The sequence below is a fragment of the Halictus rubicundus genome, chromosome 3 (assembly GCF_050948215.1).
Source record: "Halictus rubicundus isolate RS-2024b chromosome 3, iyHalRubi1_principal, whole genome shotgun sequence".
Classification (NCBI taxonomy): Eukaryota; Metazoa; Arthropoda; class Insecta; order Hymenoptera; family Halictidae; genus Halictus; species Halictus rubicundus.
This window is the reverse complement of record NC_135151.1, coordinates 5,270,518-5,290,473: the sequence shown is the minus strand read 5'-3', so window position 1 is coordinate 5,290,473 and position 19,956 is coordinate 5,270,518. Positions and strand designations below refer to the sequence as shown.

General features: G+C 41.2%; 1 protein-coding gene across 1 annotated transcript in view; it reads left to right on the top strand.

Annotated features, from left to right (window-relative positions):
* The first annotated feature begins 2,062 nt into the window (after nucleotides 1-2,062).
* Nucleotides 2,063-19,956, top strand: part of LOC143352479 (uncharacterized) — a 113,165-nt gene continuing 95,271 nt past the window's right edge. Inside the window, exon 1 of the mRNA XM_076784995.1 lies at nucleotides 2,063-2,161. Within this exon, the coding sequence (XP_076641110.1) occupies nucleotides 2,066-2,161 (96 nt within the window). The 5' untranslated portion in view covers nucleotides 2,063-2,065. The remainder of the gene's footprint in view (nucleotides 2,162-19,956) is intronic.

Genomic DNA, 19,956 nt, shown 5'->3' with positions numbered 1-19,956 from the left:
TATGTCACCGGGAATGTCTCCTGGTGAAACTATTCCGAGAATGGAAACGCGGGGGCGTAGCAACGATCCCGAACCAGCGTGTCGCAGTCCGGCTTTGTGATGAAGCGATCGTAAAAATACCGAGGCGAAGACAACGGACCGATAGAGCGCCGCACGGTGGGCTATTCCGACCCAACCCGGTCAAAAAACTTGCCTAACTGATAGTATATTTATTTTTTCGTAGCCTTTTACTAGCCCTTTGAACTGCAACAACGAGCGAGTCTCGTGATAAGAAATTTGGGCCAAAAACAATAAGCAGCTGGTACCAAATACAATAAGCCAGTGGTACCTCGTTCGGACCAAACGTAAACAACGCGAGTCGGACCCGTGTTTCAATTGTTCCCGATATTTTGTTACTTTCGTTGCGCCGAAATATACATGTCATAAGACGCATACATTTCGCGCAAGTTCGAGCACACGGCTAAACACCTAAATGGCTCGACACGTGACCGGCCGACCTTGTTTATTGTGGCCCGAGCAATTGGGAGTCAGGACAAGGGGCTGGTGCGTATGTTTGTGGACTTGTTGATACAAAGTTGTCACACAAGGGAAACAAAATCTCTGTTCGTGACATTCAACGGCTGCCGTACGATTTTTAATAATGTCCCATGGAAAAAGGAAAATTTATATTTATTCTATACAGTGTGTCCCACGAGCCGTGTCCACTTGAATATCTTGGTTATTTCAAACAATACGAGAAAATGTTACTTACAGAAGTTGTAGGGTTTCAAAAACTACATAATATTATATTACACTTAAAGAAACAAAGGTCACCTCTATATCTTCTCTACGCCTCACAGTGGGCAATTTGGACAAAATCGGATTCAAAATCAAGGAACTTTCGATAGGAATGAGGTAGAGCGATGAAATTTTTTGGAAATGAAAGCTGAACCTTTGTAAAATATGGGAAAAATAGAGAGATTATTACCATCCAATCATTTAAACGAAAAAACGACTTCATTAGTTTTTGTCACAAAAATCTATTTTTCGCAAAATCTTGAGGTCGTAGACAAATTTTGAAACCAGATTTGAAATCAGCGTGAAAAAATCTATGGGAAATGATGTATAGCATGTTAAAAAAAATTTTTTCCGCGCGTGGTATTGGAAAAACTAAAATTTTCTTGAATTTGTGCGCGTTTAACGAATTTTCTCGAGGTTAACAAACGTTCGTACACCACAATCTCTCTATTTTTCCCACATTCTGCAAAGTTGCAGCTTTCATTTCCAAAAAATTTCATCGCTCTACCTCATTCCTATCGAAAGTTCCTTGATTTTGAATCCGATTTTGTCCAAATTGCCCACTGTGCGCCTCCACTTGCAAGAATATCATTTATACCATATTATGTAAATAACCAAGATATTCAAGTGGACAGAGCTCGTGGGACACAGTGTATCTACGTTTATTTTAGTACTTAAATATTGCGACGTCCCTTTCCTTCCCGTCGCGATCTTTCGGAGGGAGCGGACCGTCCTCTTTCGGGCCGAACGGCCGCTCGCAGGCTTAGGGAGCGCTCCCAGAGGAACTTCCGTATCGATTATCGATCTAGAGCTGACAAATATTGCGCGCGCCGAGTACGGCCAACTTTCAGGGACGTGCCGCGCGAACCACCGACCCTTACGACGACGCCGAGGGACGCTTCGCTTCGTGGGACCACCCGATGACGAGCCCATGGCCATTTCGTGGAAAAATCCCGTGCACGGGTAAATTGGAGAAGGGACCACCACACACGGGCTAGAAATGAGGTGATGGCGTGGGTGGTATGGTCGTACCCTGGGGAGGTTTCGAATCTCTCCCGACCGCGAGGCGCGACTGTTATGGTATTTCGTGGTATGGTCCGGGGCCCGAGGACCACTCGAGGATACGGTGCTGCGATTTGGGATTTAGCGTGCGAAACGCGCCCCATTAGGAAAATCGCGAGTAGGGCGTAGGGTGGGGAAAAACAGGGATCGACGCGTTATCGAAAATCGAAGGATCACTGTCGCCTCGGCTCCCGTTCCGGATGGTTCGAATAACAGCGTCGCGGTAATGATTTTGTGCGAGTGCCTGATCAAGATGACGACACCGAGACTCCAGCCTACAAAGAATAACCCTGAGAGAGGCCTAGGCGAACAACGGGTGACGGTAAGTCAACACAATGATCCTTTTTGGCTGATTCCGCGAGGTGGCTCGATAAATTTCGCGTGAGAACGACACGTCTTTCGTCTAGTTCTCTACTTCGTGTGTGCCGAGGCGCTTCCCGCCTCGAGCCATTAGCTCGCGCCTAGTGTTCCTTCTCGAGAAATTTGATAATTGATTATTTCTCATTTCTCGAGAAATTCCGGTATTTCTCGAGATATTTCAATCTAGGAAAACTCTTATGAATCTCATTTGTTTTGTAACATATTTTCGGAAATGAATTTTCAGTTAACTCAAATTGCATATTACGAATCAATCGCGTACGTATAAGCATATATACGAGCATGTTATACGTATGCATGTTTGCAATGTGAAAATTTATAATAATTGTTGCGAATGCATGTCGACGCGAGCTAATGCACACCCAAAAGGACACCCAATCTTCAGCAACTTTCTTTTTAGAAAGAAATTTTCCTACGGCTACAGATTTTGTTGCAAAAAAAAAAAGAAGTAGATTGTCTGATTCTACATTAGACGCAGTACGCTTCTTAAGAAGTCATTTCAAAACAAAAGCGTAATGTTTCACTTTACGAAAGTTTGGTTTCAAATAAATAAATTTATCGGTTACATTTAGCGTCTATTTTTTCCTTGTTTTTAAAGTTATGTACATATTGAACAGGAATAAACACTGAGTTAAAGCTTTTTGCCCTTTCGATAAACATTATTAACGATATTTCAAATAATATAGGTTTCCCAATATTTTTTTATTGTATTAAAAATTCTCGAGAATTTTCGAACAATATAGTCTTATTTCTCATTTCTCGAGAAATGAAACATGTTGAGAAATCAGAAACACTACTCGCGCCTAGTTGGAGGCGCTTTGAGCATTTCGGGCAGTTTCCCGTCAGCTAAAAGATCGGAGGTTTTCCTCGGAGGAGTCGCGGACGTGCGGAGTATAGTCGTCTCCGGTATTATCTTGTATCGCGTTGCGAATATCGTCTCGCGCGTATCGCCGAACCGCGAGCTCACGTATCGTGCGTCGAGCGCGTCGAAAATCGTGCCGTTCCGAGAACTATCGCGACCGTCCCATTATAATTCGCGTTCCGCGAAATCTCGTTTGAAATCTTCATTACGAGTCGGATTTTCTAACAAGGGGTTTTATAACAAGGGGTTTTATAACAAGGAACGAACCTGTTTAAATTGACTTTAACGACTATTGGCTTATCTCCGCGTGCGTTATAAACCTATTTAATCTGTTTAACATTTGTGCGTTAGTTTACATCTGTTTGTACTGCGTCTGTACCGCTTATCCGACAATGTTTACATCGACGCTACTTCATCGCTATATGTTTTCACCGACATCTGTGTTTACGCCCGCGGTAGATCTTAGGTGATCCTTCGGGCTTATGATGTTTTTGCACTGCGAGGTGCCCGCTAATAACTAATTTCTACCACTCGAAGGACCACCTTTTTACGAAGGACTGAACAAAACTATGTTGGGAGTGGATGTGCTATATTTCTAGGTCTAAACTGAGTACAAGTTTGAGAATTAAGGGGGCCGGCAGGCATTTGGCCTTGGCTGTCACGCTATGTTACGCTATGCCTTTTTTTCTAGACATTTCACGTCTTAAATAAGTAAGTAATCAATTAAAAATGCATACCACCGTGTTTGTACATGTCTTTGCTACGTCTGGATAGAGCCTTTTTTCGATACGAACACTGAATCTCTCGAAATTAAGAGAATCTCTCAGCGGCAGCCATCTTGTGGCGTCATACTTGCTTCAGAATTCGAATCTTCTGCCGAATATTACAAATTACTCCACGATGAGGTAGAAATTCGTAAACGACTCGGGGACGTTCTATTTAATTTTGCAAACTGCGATACTATTTTTGTAGTGAGCCAAAATCGAACTGTCGGTGACAATAAAGTGCCGATGAAGGCTAATGTCGAATCGAAACAAAATGTCCATGAAAACTAATGTCGGTGAAATCAGAATGTCAGAATGAATGAAGTAGCGTCGATGTAAACATTGTCGAGGAAATCTTATGTGCTAATTGACATTTATATCAACATATTTTAATTGAGAACCGTCTAGAATGAAATTTGGTCGTTCTAGCGTCGCGACCAGCCTCGGGTCGTTTGAATTTATTTAACCCCTATTTATTTTAACGAGTCTGACTGGTGATGAAGATTTTGGCACGAACGTAAATATCACGAGTACGACTCGTGGACTGAAAATCTGCCAAATGTAAACATCACGAGTCAGAGTCGTGGAATGATTTACAAAGGACTGTATCACAGGTTGTTCCGTCGTAAAAACCCTCTGCAAAGGGACATCTGCACGACCGTGAAGGTCAACTAGACCAACTACCCGCGGCACAAAGACCACCGCCATAAAAAACCTACCGTAGTTTGGCGTAGTCAAAAATCCGAACAACCTCAGCTGACGATCACATGTTGGCCTGCGAACCGTTAGCGTACCGAAATTTATAGTTTTATAGCCGTAGCCGCCTGTAACCAAATGTATCTTCCACTCCCACTCTTCCTAATTTTCCACCACTTCCAAACACATCCTTCAACCAATCATAGACAACTTCCTAAGACCACACCCACATCCGAGCCTACCTTATTCCAAAATATTGTAACAACAACAGAACTGTCTGATACACCGAACTGGCTAGTACACCGAGCTGTCTAGAACTATCGAGAACCGAATTACTTCAAGCACCGAGCTGCTTAGAAGTTACCGAAGGCAAGCCGAGTCTTGCATTTTAGAAATAAAGACTAGTTCTCCGGAGTTTGAATTTACACTCATTCGCCGTTAAACCATTACCCAGTCGCGAGCCGATTCTCCCCAATTCCGGGATCGACGCGACACCACACAGGTATTTACATTACGGCTAGTATTGCAACTGTTTTCGAGCATCACTCGAACCCATCATTAAGATGGGTTACTTCGTTTTAAAGTGTGCACGAAGACCTTCTTTTACCGACTGTATGACCGACAAGTCATAGCGTGAGCCTCACTAGTCAGCAAGGCGCTGTCTCCCACCGCAGTAGAAAGATCGGGCAATGGTCAGACAGCGGCGGTCCTGCTTTTCTCGACGTCCAAGGATTAGCCACGTGCCTTCCGCCATAATTCGTCGATACAGCTCCCATTCCGGGGACGGTTTTTACGGCGGAACGAGACCGAGCGGACCGCAATTTGCCGTGTTTGCGTTTTTTCCCCCACGAAGGTCCCGTGAAAAGCCCCTCCGCCACAGACTTACAGGACACGGGGAAAGAACATGAACAACCGTTTTCCTGCGTTACAGCGGCACGTAACCGGCCTCGGCCTCGGCTCGGATCTGCTTTTTCTTCGGCCCGCAGTTTCTCCGGGGCACGAAGAAGACGGAGGAGAAAGCCGAAGACAAATAACACGACACAAAAAGGAGAGATTGGGGGAGGGGGAGTGGGGGGAGCAACACGACGGAGAAGGACAGAATCGGCCCCTAACACTCGTCGCCACATTCGAACCCGCATTGTATGCGGTAGACGGCTAGATATTACGAGCACGAGATGTTCTTCCCACCCTTGCTTTCTTTTCCCGTTCTCCTTTTTCCACGTTACACACAAACTCACCATCTCTCTCTCTCTCTCTCTTCTTTTTCGTCTTCCTCTTCTTCTTCTTCCTTCGAGCTTCGCCCCCGCGTGCCCATTCCTCTACGAGACGGTTACTAATGGCTCGGAAGAGCCAGGAATGCGAGGCTCCCGAAAGATGCTGCGGAAGGATTGGCCGAGCCTTTTTCCCGGGGAGAAGACGAAATCTTTGGAGAGAAAGTAAAACGGTCAGATTGGACGCGGAACGCTCGCGTCGCTTGGAGCGCGAAAAATTCCGACCTTGACAAATTTCTGACCCGATTAGATAGCGTAACGAATGAACACGCTACCGTGGAGTAGATAGCCGACTCGAAGGGGGAACATCCCTCAGGGAGTCCGACGTGCAGAAATTCCAGATCGTATCGGCCGTTAATTGTATCGCGTCCGTGTGTATCGAGCGTGCGCGCTGCCGGGAACACGTCGAGATCAGACGAGAGGAGACCCGGCATCAATGCGAGCTCGAGGCATTCGAGGCGCTCGCGAAATCTAAGGCGCGACGGAGATGTTACAGAATCCTACGGAACGAATTAAATCCAAATTTTCCACCTCCATCGAAATCCGCGAGGTTTTCGTCGCTAGTGCTCGATGTAGGGGGAGTTCCCCTAGTACCGGTCACTTAAGGTTTTTCTTAAATAAATAAAAGAATAAAATATTTCATGTCTTCTGTACCATTTTATTTATAAGCCATCTGTACCATCTTATTTTAGCAGATTTATCAATCAGTAGAAACCAAGAAAAGAAATAATTTTATTCGAACAATTAATTAAAACTTTGATTGAAGTTTGGTATAGAATTTGCACAGTTCGTAAAGTGTCCCCTAGTACCGGACATTACGTACATTGAGAATGTAGCTTAAAAATAGTTTCAAAACAATGTACAGCGATCACAAACATAGTTATCTGCACATTCCGGGATATCGGCACAAGCTTCATGTGCCCATTTTTTCCAGCTAAAACACTGAATCCAGTCTTCTTCATTGTTTTCTAAACAAACCACGCAACTGGTTTTCAAGTTTGACTCTCGTAGTTTTAATGTTCTGGTTGTCTTACGCTTATTTCCCGAATTTTTTATTTGTTCTGTCATCCTCTTTTTGTTTTCTTTCTCCTCGGTCATTTATTTATTTTTTTTTTTAATTATTTAAAAAAATTTTTTTAAAGTGATTTTTAACCACTGAAAACAAAATAATAATAATTACTTCCCGAATAATTATTATTAATACGTATATGAATAAGTAAAATTCAGATTTGTATTGTCCGGTGATAGGGGACAATGATCTGTCCGGAACCAGGGGACACCGAAGCCATAAAACAAATTATTTTTTGTATCAACCAGTGCACTGTATATACAAAATACAGAGGTAATTAAAAAAACTACTCACCGAAAGATATAATAATGCCACTCATAAGTTTTTCTACTAACCAAAATTGATAGATGTAACACTTTATAATTTGTATGATACACTAGCTTGTACTTGAACGCAACAATGGACTGATATTCCCAGCTATGCACATGCGACTGGAATGTGTCGAAACCTGATTGTGCTTGGATCTATCCCCACTACTGCTCACGTGAAATGACGATCGCATTGCATTTCAAAACTTAAAGATATCGCTACTGTCCGGTTCTAGGTGCCGTCCGGTTTTAGGGGAACTCCCCCTAATTGGAAGAATGTGAATTGCACCTTTTATACAAATTATTCCTAGAACACACGTTTGTCCGTGCAGAACTCAAACATGGTCGAACGTTCCAAAATTAAGTTTGGCAGTTAATAATAATAAAATTGTTAACTTTTAAGTGTCCGGCACTAGGGGAGGTCCCTGCATCAAATGGAGTATTCTGTTTCCACGTAGGAAAGGAAACAGACTATTTAGCGTTTGAGATAGTATTTCGCCGGTTTCCGTCTGACTTGGCTCGTCAGGTCTTTTGAGAAGCGGATAGACCTATTCAAGGAATGGATTTCAAAGGAAAAATTAAGACGCGGGACGGCGCGCTTTTAACATTTACATCGCAACGAGCCGCGAGAAGCTTGAATAATTTCTAAATGGGAACGAAAAAGCTGGCTGGTAATTTACGCAACGCCCCGGTTGATTTTCTTACTGAATGTTCGCCGGCAATATTTGCCCGGGCGCCGTTGTTGCCTCCCATTTAAGCGCGCCACTTCTCCACCGCAATTTCTTGCTTTTTCCTAGGGCCCGGCTCTCTTCCCTTTGGTTACGTTCGGTCGAACATGCTCTTTGTTTTTGGACGGCTCTCTATTCACCGATTCAAGAGCATCCGCCGTTTCTTTTCGGCGAGGACGAAGACTAAAGACGTGCCACAGATTGACGGGGGAAAAAGGGTTGGAAGGGAGGGGGGGGGTGGTCGTTAGGGGACCGACAAATCTCGCAATAATGACACGGTGCGGAATTTTTCACGCTTTTCACGGCCGCACCCCACGAAGGGAGCCGGCACGGAAATCGTGGCGACTTATCGATGCGATGAAAATAGCGGCGCGGACAAAAGGCGAATGCAAAAACCGCTCGTTTGCTTTTGTTTCGTTCAGGGTACGAGACACGGAATTATATAGATATTATAGATATTATAGAGAGCGAAATAATATTCGCGGTAATGACGTCGCGCGAATTTCCACGAATAATCTTCCGACGGTTTTCCTCGACTGGAATATTATAAGACAGCCGGAGAGACATTGCTTTTGATTAAACAGTTTTCTGTAAGAGGAGCTGGCGATAGAAATTTATATAATTCGTATTCGCCTGTTTAATGAGAACGTTAATTACAGACGCTCGTATATTCTTCGTTCAATTACCACGTTTCCTGAAAAGAAACTTCTCTGGTGCGACGACGCTTCAGCGCGCTGGCTCTGAAAAAATTCAACGAAATTAAACGGAATTTATACGGTATTATCGTGTTGGTAGGATAAAAACTGAGAGGGGAAGATTTGTGATATGAATTACGCTTTCAAATCAATTCAGTTCAATGCAATGCACGACTTGCAAAATCAAAATCTTGAAAAATATTCCACACCATAACTGCAGCAACGAAAAAATAAATAAATAAATAAATGACCGAGGAGAAAGAAAACAAAAAGAGGATGACAGAACAAATAAAAAATTCGGGAAATAAGCGTAAGACAACCAGAACATTAAAACTACGAGAGTCAAACTTGAAAACCATTTGCGTGGTTTGTTTAGAAAACAATAAAGAAGACTGGATTCAGTGTTTTAACTGCAAAAAATGGGCACATGAAGCTTGTGCCGATATCCCGGAATGTGCAGATAACTATGTTTGTGATCGCTGTACATTATTTTAAAACTATTTTTAAGCTACTTTCTCAACGTATGTAATGTCCGGTACTAGGGGACACTTTACGAACTGTGCAAATTCTATACCAAACTTCAATCAAAGTTTTAATTAATTGTTAGAATAAAATTATTTATTTTCTTGGTTTCTACTGACTGACAATGCTGTTAGGTTATAAATAAAATGGTATAGAAGACATGAAATATTTTATTCTTTTATTTATTTAAGAAAAACCTTAAGTGTCCGGTACTAGGGGAACTCCCCCTATTAAAAATTATGAGATGAAACACAAAACAGTAAGAGTTTTTAAATGTTTACAATTATTAAGGTTTCTTGCAATTGGTGGAGGAAATTTTTAGTCCGCGTAAGAAAATCTACTGTGTAATTATTACCATTGAAGTATGCATCTTGAGTCTCTTTTCTCGAAAAATATGCTACAATGTACTGCAAATGATCGACCCACTGAACGTCGACAGAAGTGTCCTCTTTCATTTCCGCGTTACGACCGCTTCCGTCGCGTTTTGTCAATGGAAAAGATTGAAACTTTCTGGAATCATCTCCAGTGTTACATTGCGGTGTTCCATTCCGGTGTTTCATAATCGCGGAACAACGTGGATCTACGAGTCGGAAACTTTTCGCGCGAAGGTAGTCTTTTAACACTTCGCTCATAAACTCTTGAATCGGTACTCGCTTCTGCATTATTTCCAAGCATTGCCGGAAGTATGTAGAAACTTCGCAACTTAATTCACCGCTGTCGATTGGAAACAAATGTTTCCCTGGTTTAGAGTGTTGCCGCTTTTTAGGACGCTCGGTGCTGCGACCGAGTTTGTAATAACAACAGATTCAATTTGTCAGTTTTCAGCGGACCGCGGAGCCGGCTTCAACAATCGATCCTGCTTGTACTACCACCAGCAGGTATTTGTTCAATCAATAGTTTGAAAAACAAAATGCAAGTAATGTTTCACAGGAGTTTCTTTAGGCGAGGCTTTTTATTTCGAAATAAGAAAATCGCTATCGCCTCTTCCTCTTCTTCATCCGAAATACGACGAAAGCCGGTCCCGAGCCATCGCCTTATATCGAGAGAAAACTGCAGTGACATATCGGTGTGGGTCAGAAATGACTCCGGCATAGGCATAGAACTCGCAGAAATCCGAGACTTAATAGCATTACTATACGAATTTATTAAAGATTGTACCTTACAGTCGGGTTTCAATGTCAATCTTTTAACTAACTCGTTCTAACTAATATTTCGAGCACTTTCTTAACCCATCGTAATATTTTGATTTAATAAAAGAAAAAAATCAAATTTCATTTCAATTCAACAGAAATTAATTAACTATTTCATTCTAAATTATTTCAGATTTTTAGGATACTTGAATCAGAAAGAAGTAAGTCAACTTTTTAACAAAATGCCATTAAAGTCCTGGATTGACGCCATTGTGATGCGTATATTGGATCTCGGATGGCTTCCAACGCACTAACAATACGAAATTCGCAATGCGAAGAAACGAAAGTGAAATCGTGACAATTAACAGTTGATTTGGGAGCATCTACAAGGAAAATTTCATGCTGAAGCACGCATTGAACCGATTCCAATTTTTCTCAAATTCGTTCGATTGATCTGTTTGGAGGTTACATGAAAACCGCCAAACGGTTTTCGAAATTACAGGCTAACCGGTTTGCCAGTGTATTCGATGACGCCGCGCCATCGATCGCAGTAAACTACGCCTCGGTGATTTTAGTTGGGGCTCGAAAATCGATGGAGCATTTCAAGCCACGAAGCACGCGGGAAAAATGATTCTCAATCGTGTTTCCAACGGCGCACAGTGTTACGAGTCGCCAATATCGCCGGGCAAAAGTCATTTCAGGTGCCACCATAAAATCTTCTATTTCGAAACGTTACAGCTGAAGTTCCGGAACAAATGATGAAACATCTATAAATTGTAAAGATTATCGTGGCTCAAAATTTAATTCGTCGTTTGATTAAGAGTAGATAAATTTTTACAGAAAATTTGTTATCAGTCATTATTGTACTTCTATTCATATTCGTATTCATTTTTCATATTTTATTCATATTCATATGATTTTTACATATTTTATAAGTCTACGGGACCGTTTATTTTTGTCTAGCCAGCTGGATTGACAAAATTGGATTAATATCGAATGGTGTGCAAAACCGAACAAATTTCACGAAATTTCTTTCTTCTACTTTTTGGCTGGACCTGCAACGATTATTTCGCGCAACAGCTGGTTGGACCCCATTAATGAAATTTTCGAAATACCGCGCACTCCACACGATCGACTATGCCGATCGCCTCCCTTTAAGCTTGAACGCTGAAACGCGCGCGCCGTTGCTTTCTCATCTCGCAACGGTCAGGCTGTTTGGAAAAAAAAAGAAAGAAAAGTGCAGGACACAATGTGCAACAGACGTTGCACAGCGGGTTCCGTTTCGCGGGTCTGCGCAACGCGATTTCTATTAATCGACGCAATGCCGGTCGTGTTTCGCAACGCGATATCATTAGGAACGTAACCGGTAATTACTGCGCGATCCGATTACGTGAACAATTACTCAACGATGGAAACGGGGCCTCCTTGAATTTAGTTATCGTCAAATTTGACGTGTCCGCGTTACTACGGGGGAATTAACATGTAAATGGCGTGCCCCTGGCTCCGTTGTGTTTTCACTCGGTCCCGGCTCCTTGCCTCGCTGATTTATGTCCCCTGTACAGTCTGCAGATAATCGGCCGCGTGCTGCGCCCTGCTATTCAACCGTCGTTCACGAGCTGTGCAAGCCGTTTCCCAGAGCTCTGCACAACTGCATCACGTGCCCCCTCCCACCCCTCCATCTAATTTTGCCGAACCCCCGGACAAAGAAGCTGTTTTCAAAGAAAACAGAGTATCGGCCCGGTGAGCGATGGCGCGGCTGATACAGTTAATGATGTTGCGGCTATTAATTACACGGATTAGAGCGCGACGAGAGCAACGCCGGATGTTCGAAACGCGCTCAAGCCGAGCAAGCGGAAAACGCGCTGCGGAATGCGTCACATAGTAATCTTACCTGCCGCGCAGGATGTTGCGGGAATTTCCTACCGATTAATACTTTGGAACACGGATATTCAAAAAATTATGGAACTTTGTAACACTATGTACAACATTAGCCATTGCATTGATAATAAATCTAGTTTTCACAATTGTTATTTTAATCATTTGATCACGCGCTGGGTTTTTCGACAATTTTTTGGACTCAAGTAACTCTGCGCAGGAATGAACATTTTTTTAGATTAAAACCTCTTTATGCATTTTGCAATTCGATTGTGAAAAACTCTTTAAAAAAAGATAGTTCGGAACGTGATACAACGCTAAGTGAAATAAGCAAACTTAATTCTAATTTTTGAAAATATAGTCCGGGAAAGTTACGAGTTGAAGTATTAAAATGCTATTAGAAAATAAATATACCGATAAATATCGCTTTATTTAGCTTGTAGCATGAATTCCTGTGCGTGTGCTATTTATAATGCCTGTAAGTACGAGGTATAATGCAGACAATGCGTTAAGAATATAAAGTGTTGTGTAAGCGTTACGTACAAATAAAAAATAGGCACTTTGCAAATAATTGTACAAATGCATATGCTTTTTGTACAATTACTCATCCGACAGATATACTATAGTACGCTATCAAAACTACGTTTCCAAAGCTACTTACAAGTTCTTTTTTAACCCCGCTCGAGCGTTCTCACTTTAGAGAAGGACTTCAACAATAACTGCATTACTTCACAGAAAGCTTCTTATCAGCCTAGCGTTCCCGAAACTGCAAACATTCTGCCACGGAAATAATTCCTATAGACAAGTAAAATATTTACGCAAGAGTATTACATGAATTTAGCATTAGAAGCAGTCTCTTGCATAAAAAATGTGAACATAAATGGTCTCACCAATGTTACGTTCTTATCGTAAGATCAGTAAGATCGTATGGCAATATTTACGAATTTTTTAAAAGAAGGGTATTAAGAATTAGAATTCCAAACTTCGTGTGCTTATTAAAAGAACGTCTGAAAGATCTAGTCAAATTTTTTAAGCATTAATATTTTTCTTTAAAGTTACAGCGATAGTTACATGTCACAAGAGTGTAGGAATCAGAAGAACTAGAATAAATCATTTCTTGTTTTATGTGTTGCAAAATTCGAATTTTGCGTACAATGACTTACTTAATTTTAGCTCGTACAATAACAGGATATGCTCTATCATATTTCAAGTTATTCAGTTGATTGCTTTTTGAGATATTATTGTTTTAAAGTGTATATCAAGTAATTGAAATGATGTACATAATTAATCTGGAGATGTCTCTCTACATATAACAGACAAGCATTGGATGTCATTATTAGACCGAGGATTTTAATCATTTATAACAAAAATGAGCAGATGAAGATCCACGGTTCAATTATTATGCTGCAATACGTGTTTTGTCACGGCAAGTAAGTATGTTCATTCAGAATATCAAAAATTATCGCGTCATCAAAATTTCGGATACAGCTGTAACATTTCGAGAATATGTTTCTACGATGGTAAACTCTAAGAAAACGTAACGAAATAAATGTTAACAATCCGTCAAACTAGAAAGAACGCTTGTCACCGCATTTGCCACTCCGCAAGCGTTCATTATTTTCGGAATCCGCGAACAAGTGGAATGATTACAGAACCGAATGCGCGGCAAAGAATTGAATTCGGCGTTACCGCGGCAGCGCAGCAACCCGTGAAAATATTTCGAAAGAGAGTTTTTCCATGGGTGCGTGCAACGTCGAAATTTTAGCCATTACTGCAGGGAGAAATAATCGCGCGGAATTTCTGCGCGTTGTTGTGTAGATCGCGTGCTCTCGGGTGCTACGGGGTCTACGAATAATTGTTTGATTTACAAGTGGATCCGAGCGCTTTCGTAGTACACGACGTCCGTGCATTGGGAATTAGAGTCACTCACAGCGGAATAATCTCCGTGCCTGTTGGACTGCGTCGTATTTCCGGGCGAGGCGTTTCGTTTCCTTGAGAGTACCTACCAGCTCGCGGGTCCATTGTACCCGTTTTATAAGCTCCGGATTGCCGAGAGATTATGCTCGAATTATGCTCTTAAGACACAATAACGAGCGGACATGAATAATGACCGTGAACTAATACCCGCGGTAATTAATCCAACGATAAATTGCATTCGATGAATATTAATGTCCCGAGCGAAACGTCATTAGCGTCGTGGGCCTCTGTTTCCGTTAAGACGTCATCTTTTAGAGCTCAAACGTCCCAGTTACTCGTCCACGGTGTCTCTCTTTTAGCTCTTTATCGAGCGGTCGGCTATAGCAAAGCCTTTGACGACGAATAAGAAGAGGGGACGAGATTTACTTTAATAAGTAAACCTGTTTTGCTGCAGAAACTTACGTATGTAATTTTTATGTGTGTAATTTTCCAGTAGTAGGTCGTTTCTTTTCAGAGAAATGCTTTTCCTCGGATGAGAAGTGAATCCTCGAAAGGAAAACGATGGCAGTACATGCGCGCTAGATTTTCATCTCGAATCCACGGCGAGTTGGATTAGCTGTTGAGAATATCAAGACTGGACTCGTGTACGTATGCCGGAGGCGGTGGCGTAGCCAAAGACATTGCTTATGTAGCGCGTGTAAATAGTTGCACAGTAATTATGGGGCAAGCACAAACACCGTCCTTACTCGGCCATTTCTGAGATACTTTAGCCACCGATTTTGAAAATACGCGGTTACAACAGAAACCCTTCTCCATACCGACAACATTCTCCATGTTTAACACTAAACCCACCACGGCCGGTCAAACTGACCTTTTCAAACTTCTGCGTACAATTTCGTACGTACAACCTTATCACATCGTTATTTATCTTTACGACTTTTCTTAGAGTATGTATACAATGTATTTTTCAGTATTTATTTCTCGTTTTATCTTTTTTTTCCCAAGAAATATATGTACGGTGACTCATAATATTCGGACGTTCTTAAAAATCGTATAAGTTTGTCAATACTGGACTATACTACTTGCACTTTTTTGACAAGTTGGAACAATTGTTTCGCTACATAACGTGAAAAAAATGTTTGATTAAAATTGCAATTTGTCGAGATTGCAGAGAAAGTATTAAAAGTTCTATATTGCAACTTTTTTATGCGAGCTTATATTAAAAATTTAAAAAGTACGTTTTGTACATCTGTATCAATTACACATATTCTGAATATTTCATCTAAATCGGTCAACGTTGCAATGATCTACAAACGTGTAACGATGAAAGCGTAAGGGTGAAAGTCGCAGAATTTTGGCGCTTGTCAGGGAATTTCGCCCTTACGTGATCATTTTGAAACATCTGTAGCTCATTGCACGATAATTCATACAGATCTACAAATCGTACTTTCTAAATTTTTCATACAAGTCCAATAAAATTTCTTTTTCCACTTTATGCAGCAAACCAATTGTACTAACTTCTTTGGAAAAACCCAAGTCGTATGGTCCAATATTAACAAGGTTATGCGACTTTTAAAAGCGTCCGAATATTAGTGGGAGTCACTGTATCTTGTTTTACCTAATAAGTGTCGATAGGTTTAGTGTTAAGTACACTTGAAACCCAGCAATAAAAATTTCAAAATTAGTAATCGATTGAAACCATCGAAATTCCTTCGCCCAATTTTCTTATTACTACACCATAAAATATTACCATTAACTTCTTAGAGTGTTGATTGCTTAGAATCAATATTGAACAAAGCTCGATACATTGCTGTACGAGTTAAATTAATAAGCAAGTCAGAAACAATAACCGATCGGCTAAAGACAATTTCGAGGGCCAGCAAGAATCATTGTCGCCGAATATCTGGTTTACTGGAGCATCGGAAAAAGCAAATAAAACGTGCCGCAATCGAATTGTCCAGCTGGAAGATAATCAATTAGCAATAAATCAATGGAAAACGTGATTACGGTATTGCGGAGGAATCTGTCGCGAACAAAACGAACCGCACGGTCCGCGGGCGAGTACGCGCGTTGCGGACACTGTTCGAACGTAATGCGACAAAATATTTCGTCTCTCGTTAACCAATCGTTTCTCGGTCGGCGATCGATAAATCGAAACAGAAAGGATGGCACAATTCGGTACATAACGGCGCGGCGCCATTTCATGCAGTCTCATTAGATGCGTGCTTCGAATCTTTCCTTGATAAATGAAGTCAGTTATACGGCCACCGATAAATTCGACGAACCAGCCGGCGAACGCAATTGTCGCGCGTCGAGTAATTAAAATCTTTCAATGGCTCGGTTAATGGCATCGGCCGCGGCTTAATGGGATTCTGGATCCCCTGGAAAAGACGTCGTTATCATTGCCAATGAATAACTTCAAATTAGGGACACCGGTATCTGTGTCCGCAATGAATCGGTCATTGGAATCGCTCGGTGACGGAAAAACCGGGGCGGAATTTTAAACGAATTACCATACGAATACCCGAGGAAATACGGGAGAGACACTCGACCTTCACGGATTAGAGAAAGCTCGTCAGAGAATGCGTTCATTGTGAGATTACTTTCTCGTTCACTTTTCGGCGAAGTGTTTCTTCTACAAACATTGTCGACCAGACCTTCCATTTAGGTAGAGCAGACGAAGCTTGTTGATACGTTAACGCTTTCAACCTGGAATTACTTTGCAGCTTTCAACCTCGACTTTTATTCCAGACACTGGACAATTGTTCATTTACTCGTATCCAGCGAGCCTGCAAAAATGAGTAATAGCGTTGACCAGATTTTCCATTCAGAACAGCGAAGCTTGTGCCATACGTTCACGCTTTTAGACTGGAATTACGTCACAGCTTTCATTCAAGACACTCGAGTTTTGAATAATAATCGAGTTGCTTGTAACGCGTGATTATATGAAAATTGAAAAATTTTCCTCCGAAAATGCGTATCGCCATGCAACTTCGGCCTTTTGTAAATGAACGTTGTTTATTTCACAGCGTCTCGAGAAAATTCAAAGAAGTAATTGCAAGCCCAAGTCGGATTACAAGCACTCTTGGTGCATGGTGATTCTACAGAAACTAGATAATGTACAAACTTTTCTTGCTAACTCTTTTCCTTGAGTAACTATTAACAACATAGTGGTGCCGCGGTTGTCTGTAAAGACTTTTTTGCAAGAGAGTTGTTTAACTTTACACAGAGAAAAATTACTTTTTTTCGTGGTCTTATTTTAATCACTGCTCCAATCTTTTCGAATTTTTTAATTGAGAATATTAATCAACTTTTACTTTTAATGAAAACGAAAGGCTACAAAACGCTCGCGGATTTGCAACTCTGGCGATGAGGCTCTATGTAAATTTTTATACATTTTTCTACCACATATTTTTAGATGAAAAAATTACTACATAATTCTTAAACATGGCGTAAATTATCCTAAAAGTTTCGGAAAGAACCGCTCCATAGTTTCTCGAAGAGAACATTTCAAAAATCCCCCTTTTTTAAACAGAGCTTACAGGATTAAAGGAGCTTCCACATTAATATTCGGCTTTCTCTGATGGTAACGCATTGAAGCTGTGGAATATATTAATATTTTGAGATAATATCCAGAAACTGAATTGCACTCTGTTGAACGGAGCACCGTAGATTAGTTATCATCCGGAGCCATAATGCAAGAAATACAATAATAGGCTGCTGTTAGCTGTTTCCGGCTAAAATTAATGCTCCATTAATCGAATTACGAACTCTGCGTTCTCAGAAGCTCGATAACAGGCCACCAAAATTCGTGTGCAACCAAAAACATTTCAAGAACAAACATTTCGATGATCTCGCAAATACGCAAGCTTGCCGCCGCGCCGGCGTTTAATGTTCCCGTCGAAACGGAAACTTTGTCAGATAAATTTTTTCGGTCACGCATTTCGAGGCTCAACCGTCGATAATGGCGCAACGTTGTTTTCGGCGCACTATTAATTTGCGAGTAGCGGTGCCCGACCGCACGCAGCATCCAACGAAGCATTGCTGATCTCGAAACTGTAGTGCCTCTGCGCGGTACAACCAATTATGGTTTACCAATAAGGGCTCGATCTAGTTATCTCTTTATGCGCGGCACTCCATCGCACGCAACGGATGGTATAGTTCGGTAAAATCAACCGTGTTCGTTATACGGCGGAAAACACTCACGCATCCAAAGAGCTATCATAAATTGACGTTTCAGCGGCGCGTGCTCTGACTACCGAACCTCCTCTATTTCTCATCGATTCATGTATCTCAGACCATGGCCGACAAAAAAAAATTGCAGTCTCATAATTATACCGCGAAACGATTATATAAATGTTTGCTTTCGCTGCCGGATTCCGGGGAATTCGAAGAAACGAGACCTTCCTTGCCTCGCTTTCGACGAATTCGAACAGTCAATTGAAAATGTGCCGGATTCTGACAAAAACTTATTTTTTTTTTTACAATTCTGTGACACTTTTATACGTTGCTAACAAACACGCAGTCTATTTGTAATACAGCGTTTTCTCTATATATGTCGCCAAGGCCTGGACGATAAATGTCGCGGAATTATCCCCACTACCGCGGGATATACTCCGTGAGGGGTCACGAAGCCGAGAAGTATAAACATATCACGGCTCGGACGATACACGACGCTGGTTAAGACCCGTGTTGTTGACAAATATCGAGAATTCACTGTAAATGGTTCAAAAAGTTCGAATTTTAATCTTGTTAATAATAGGTTGTCGGAGGCAAATTGCGTGATAAACTATTTAAAGCTTAAATAACCACCGCCATTCGTCTTCGTTGACTGCCGATTGTTGAAACTGTACAATGAAATAAAAAGAACAATTGAGAACAACCATGTTGGTGCTTATGCATACAGACTGGTTGTATGAGTTTACCTTACTTTATCAAAGATTCAGCCACAACTTCGTTTCCAGTATGAGAGTCAATTTGCAACCTGTGTATAGGAATGTCCACCTCCTGCTGCATTTCATGTTGTTACCAACAGGACTATTGTAGAAAAAACTATCTTGACTATCTAGAAAAATTGATGTAAAGGGTCTAGGGGGATAAGACAGGTCTAGCGGCCCCGGCGGGAATTTTATTGGTATTGTGTGGAAAACCATCATTTTAGGTTGAAAAACAATCCCCTAAAATTTTAAGTCGCTAACCCTTCATTTAAGGGTGATATGAGGGTAAACACCCTCAACTTTAACATTTTTTTTCTCGGTTGTTAATTAAGATATTGAGATGAAATAAAATCGAAAATATTCGAACTTACTTCCTTCATATCATATATTTTTTTCATAATTGTAATTAAATTATTAAGACTAGAAAAAAATTATTTAATTTTTAATTTTTTTTTAGGCGTGGGGGTAGCAAGCAACCCTTCGAGTGACCACTTCCAAAAAATTCAAGAACAATGTTCTGTTACCTATCTAATACGTACAAAAGTTTCAAGATCGTCGGATTGGTGGAACATAGTTAAATATTGAAAAACAAATGAAATTACGGTCGCGCCGAACATCGCGCCGAACAGCGTCCGAAACGCAAAATCGCGTCGAAATGAATGTCGACTTTGTTTCGTTCGCTGTTCGGCGCAATGTTCGTCGAAATGTTCAGGTCTGTACGAGGCTTAAGAGTGCCACGCTGAGAATCGTAGCCAGAGTATCTTAGAATCAATAATAAATACATATTATCATTAATCAAATGTACCACCAATAGTAGTATCCCTACTTTATAATACCGTAATTTCATTTGTTTTTCAATATTTAACTATGTTCCACCAATCCGACGATCTTGAAACTTTTGTACGTATTAGATAGGTAACAGAACATTGTTCTTGAATTTTTTGGAAGTGGTCACTCGAAGGGTT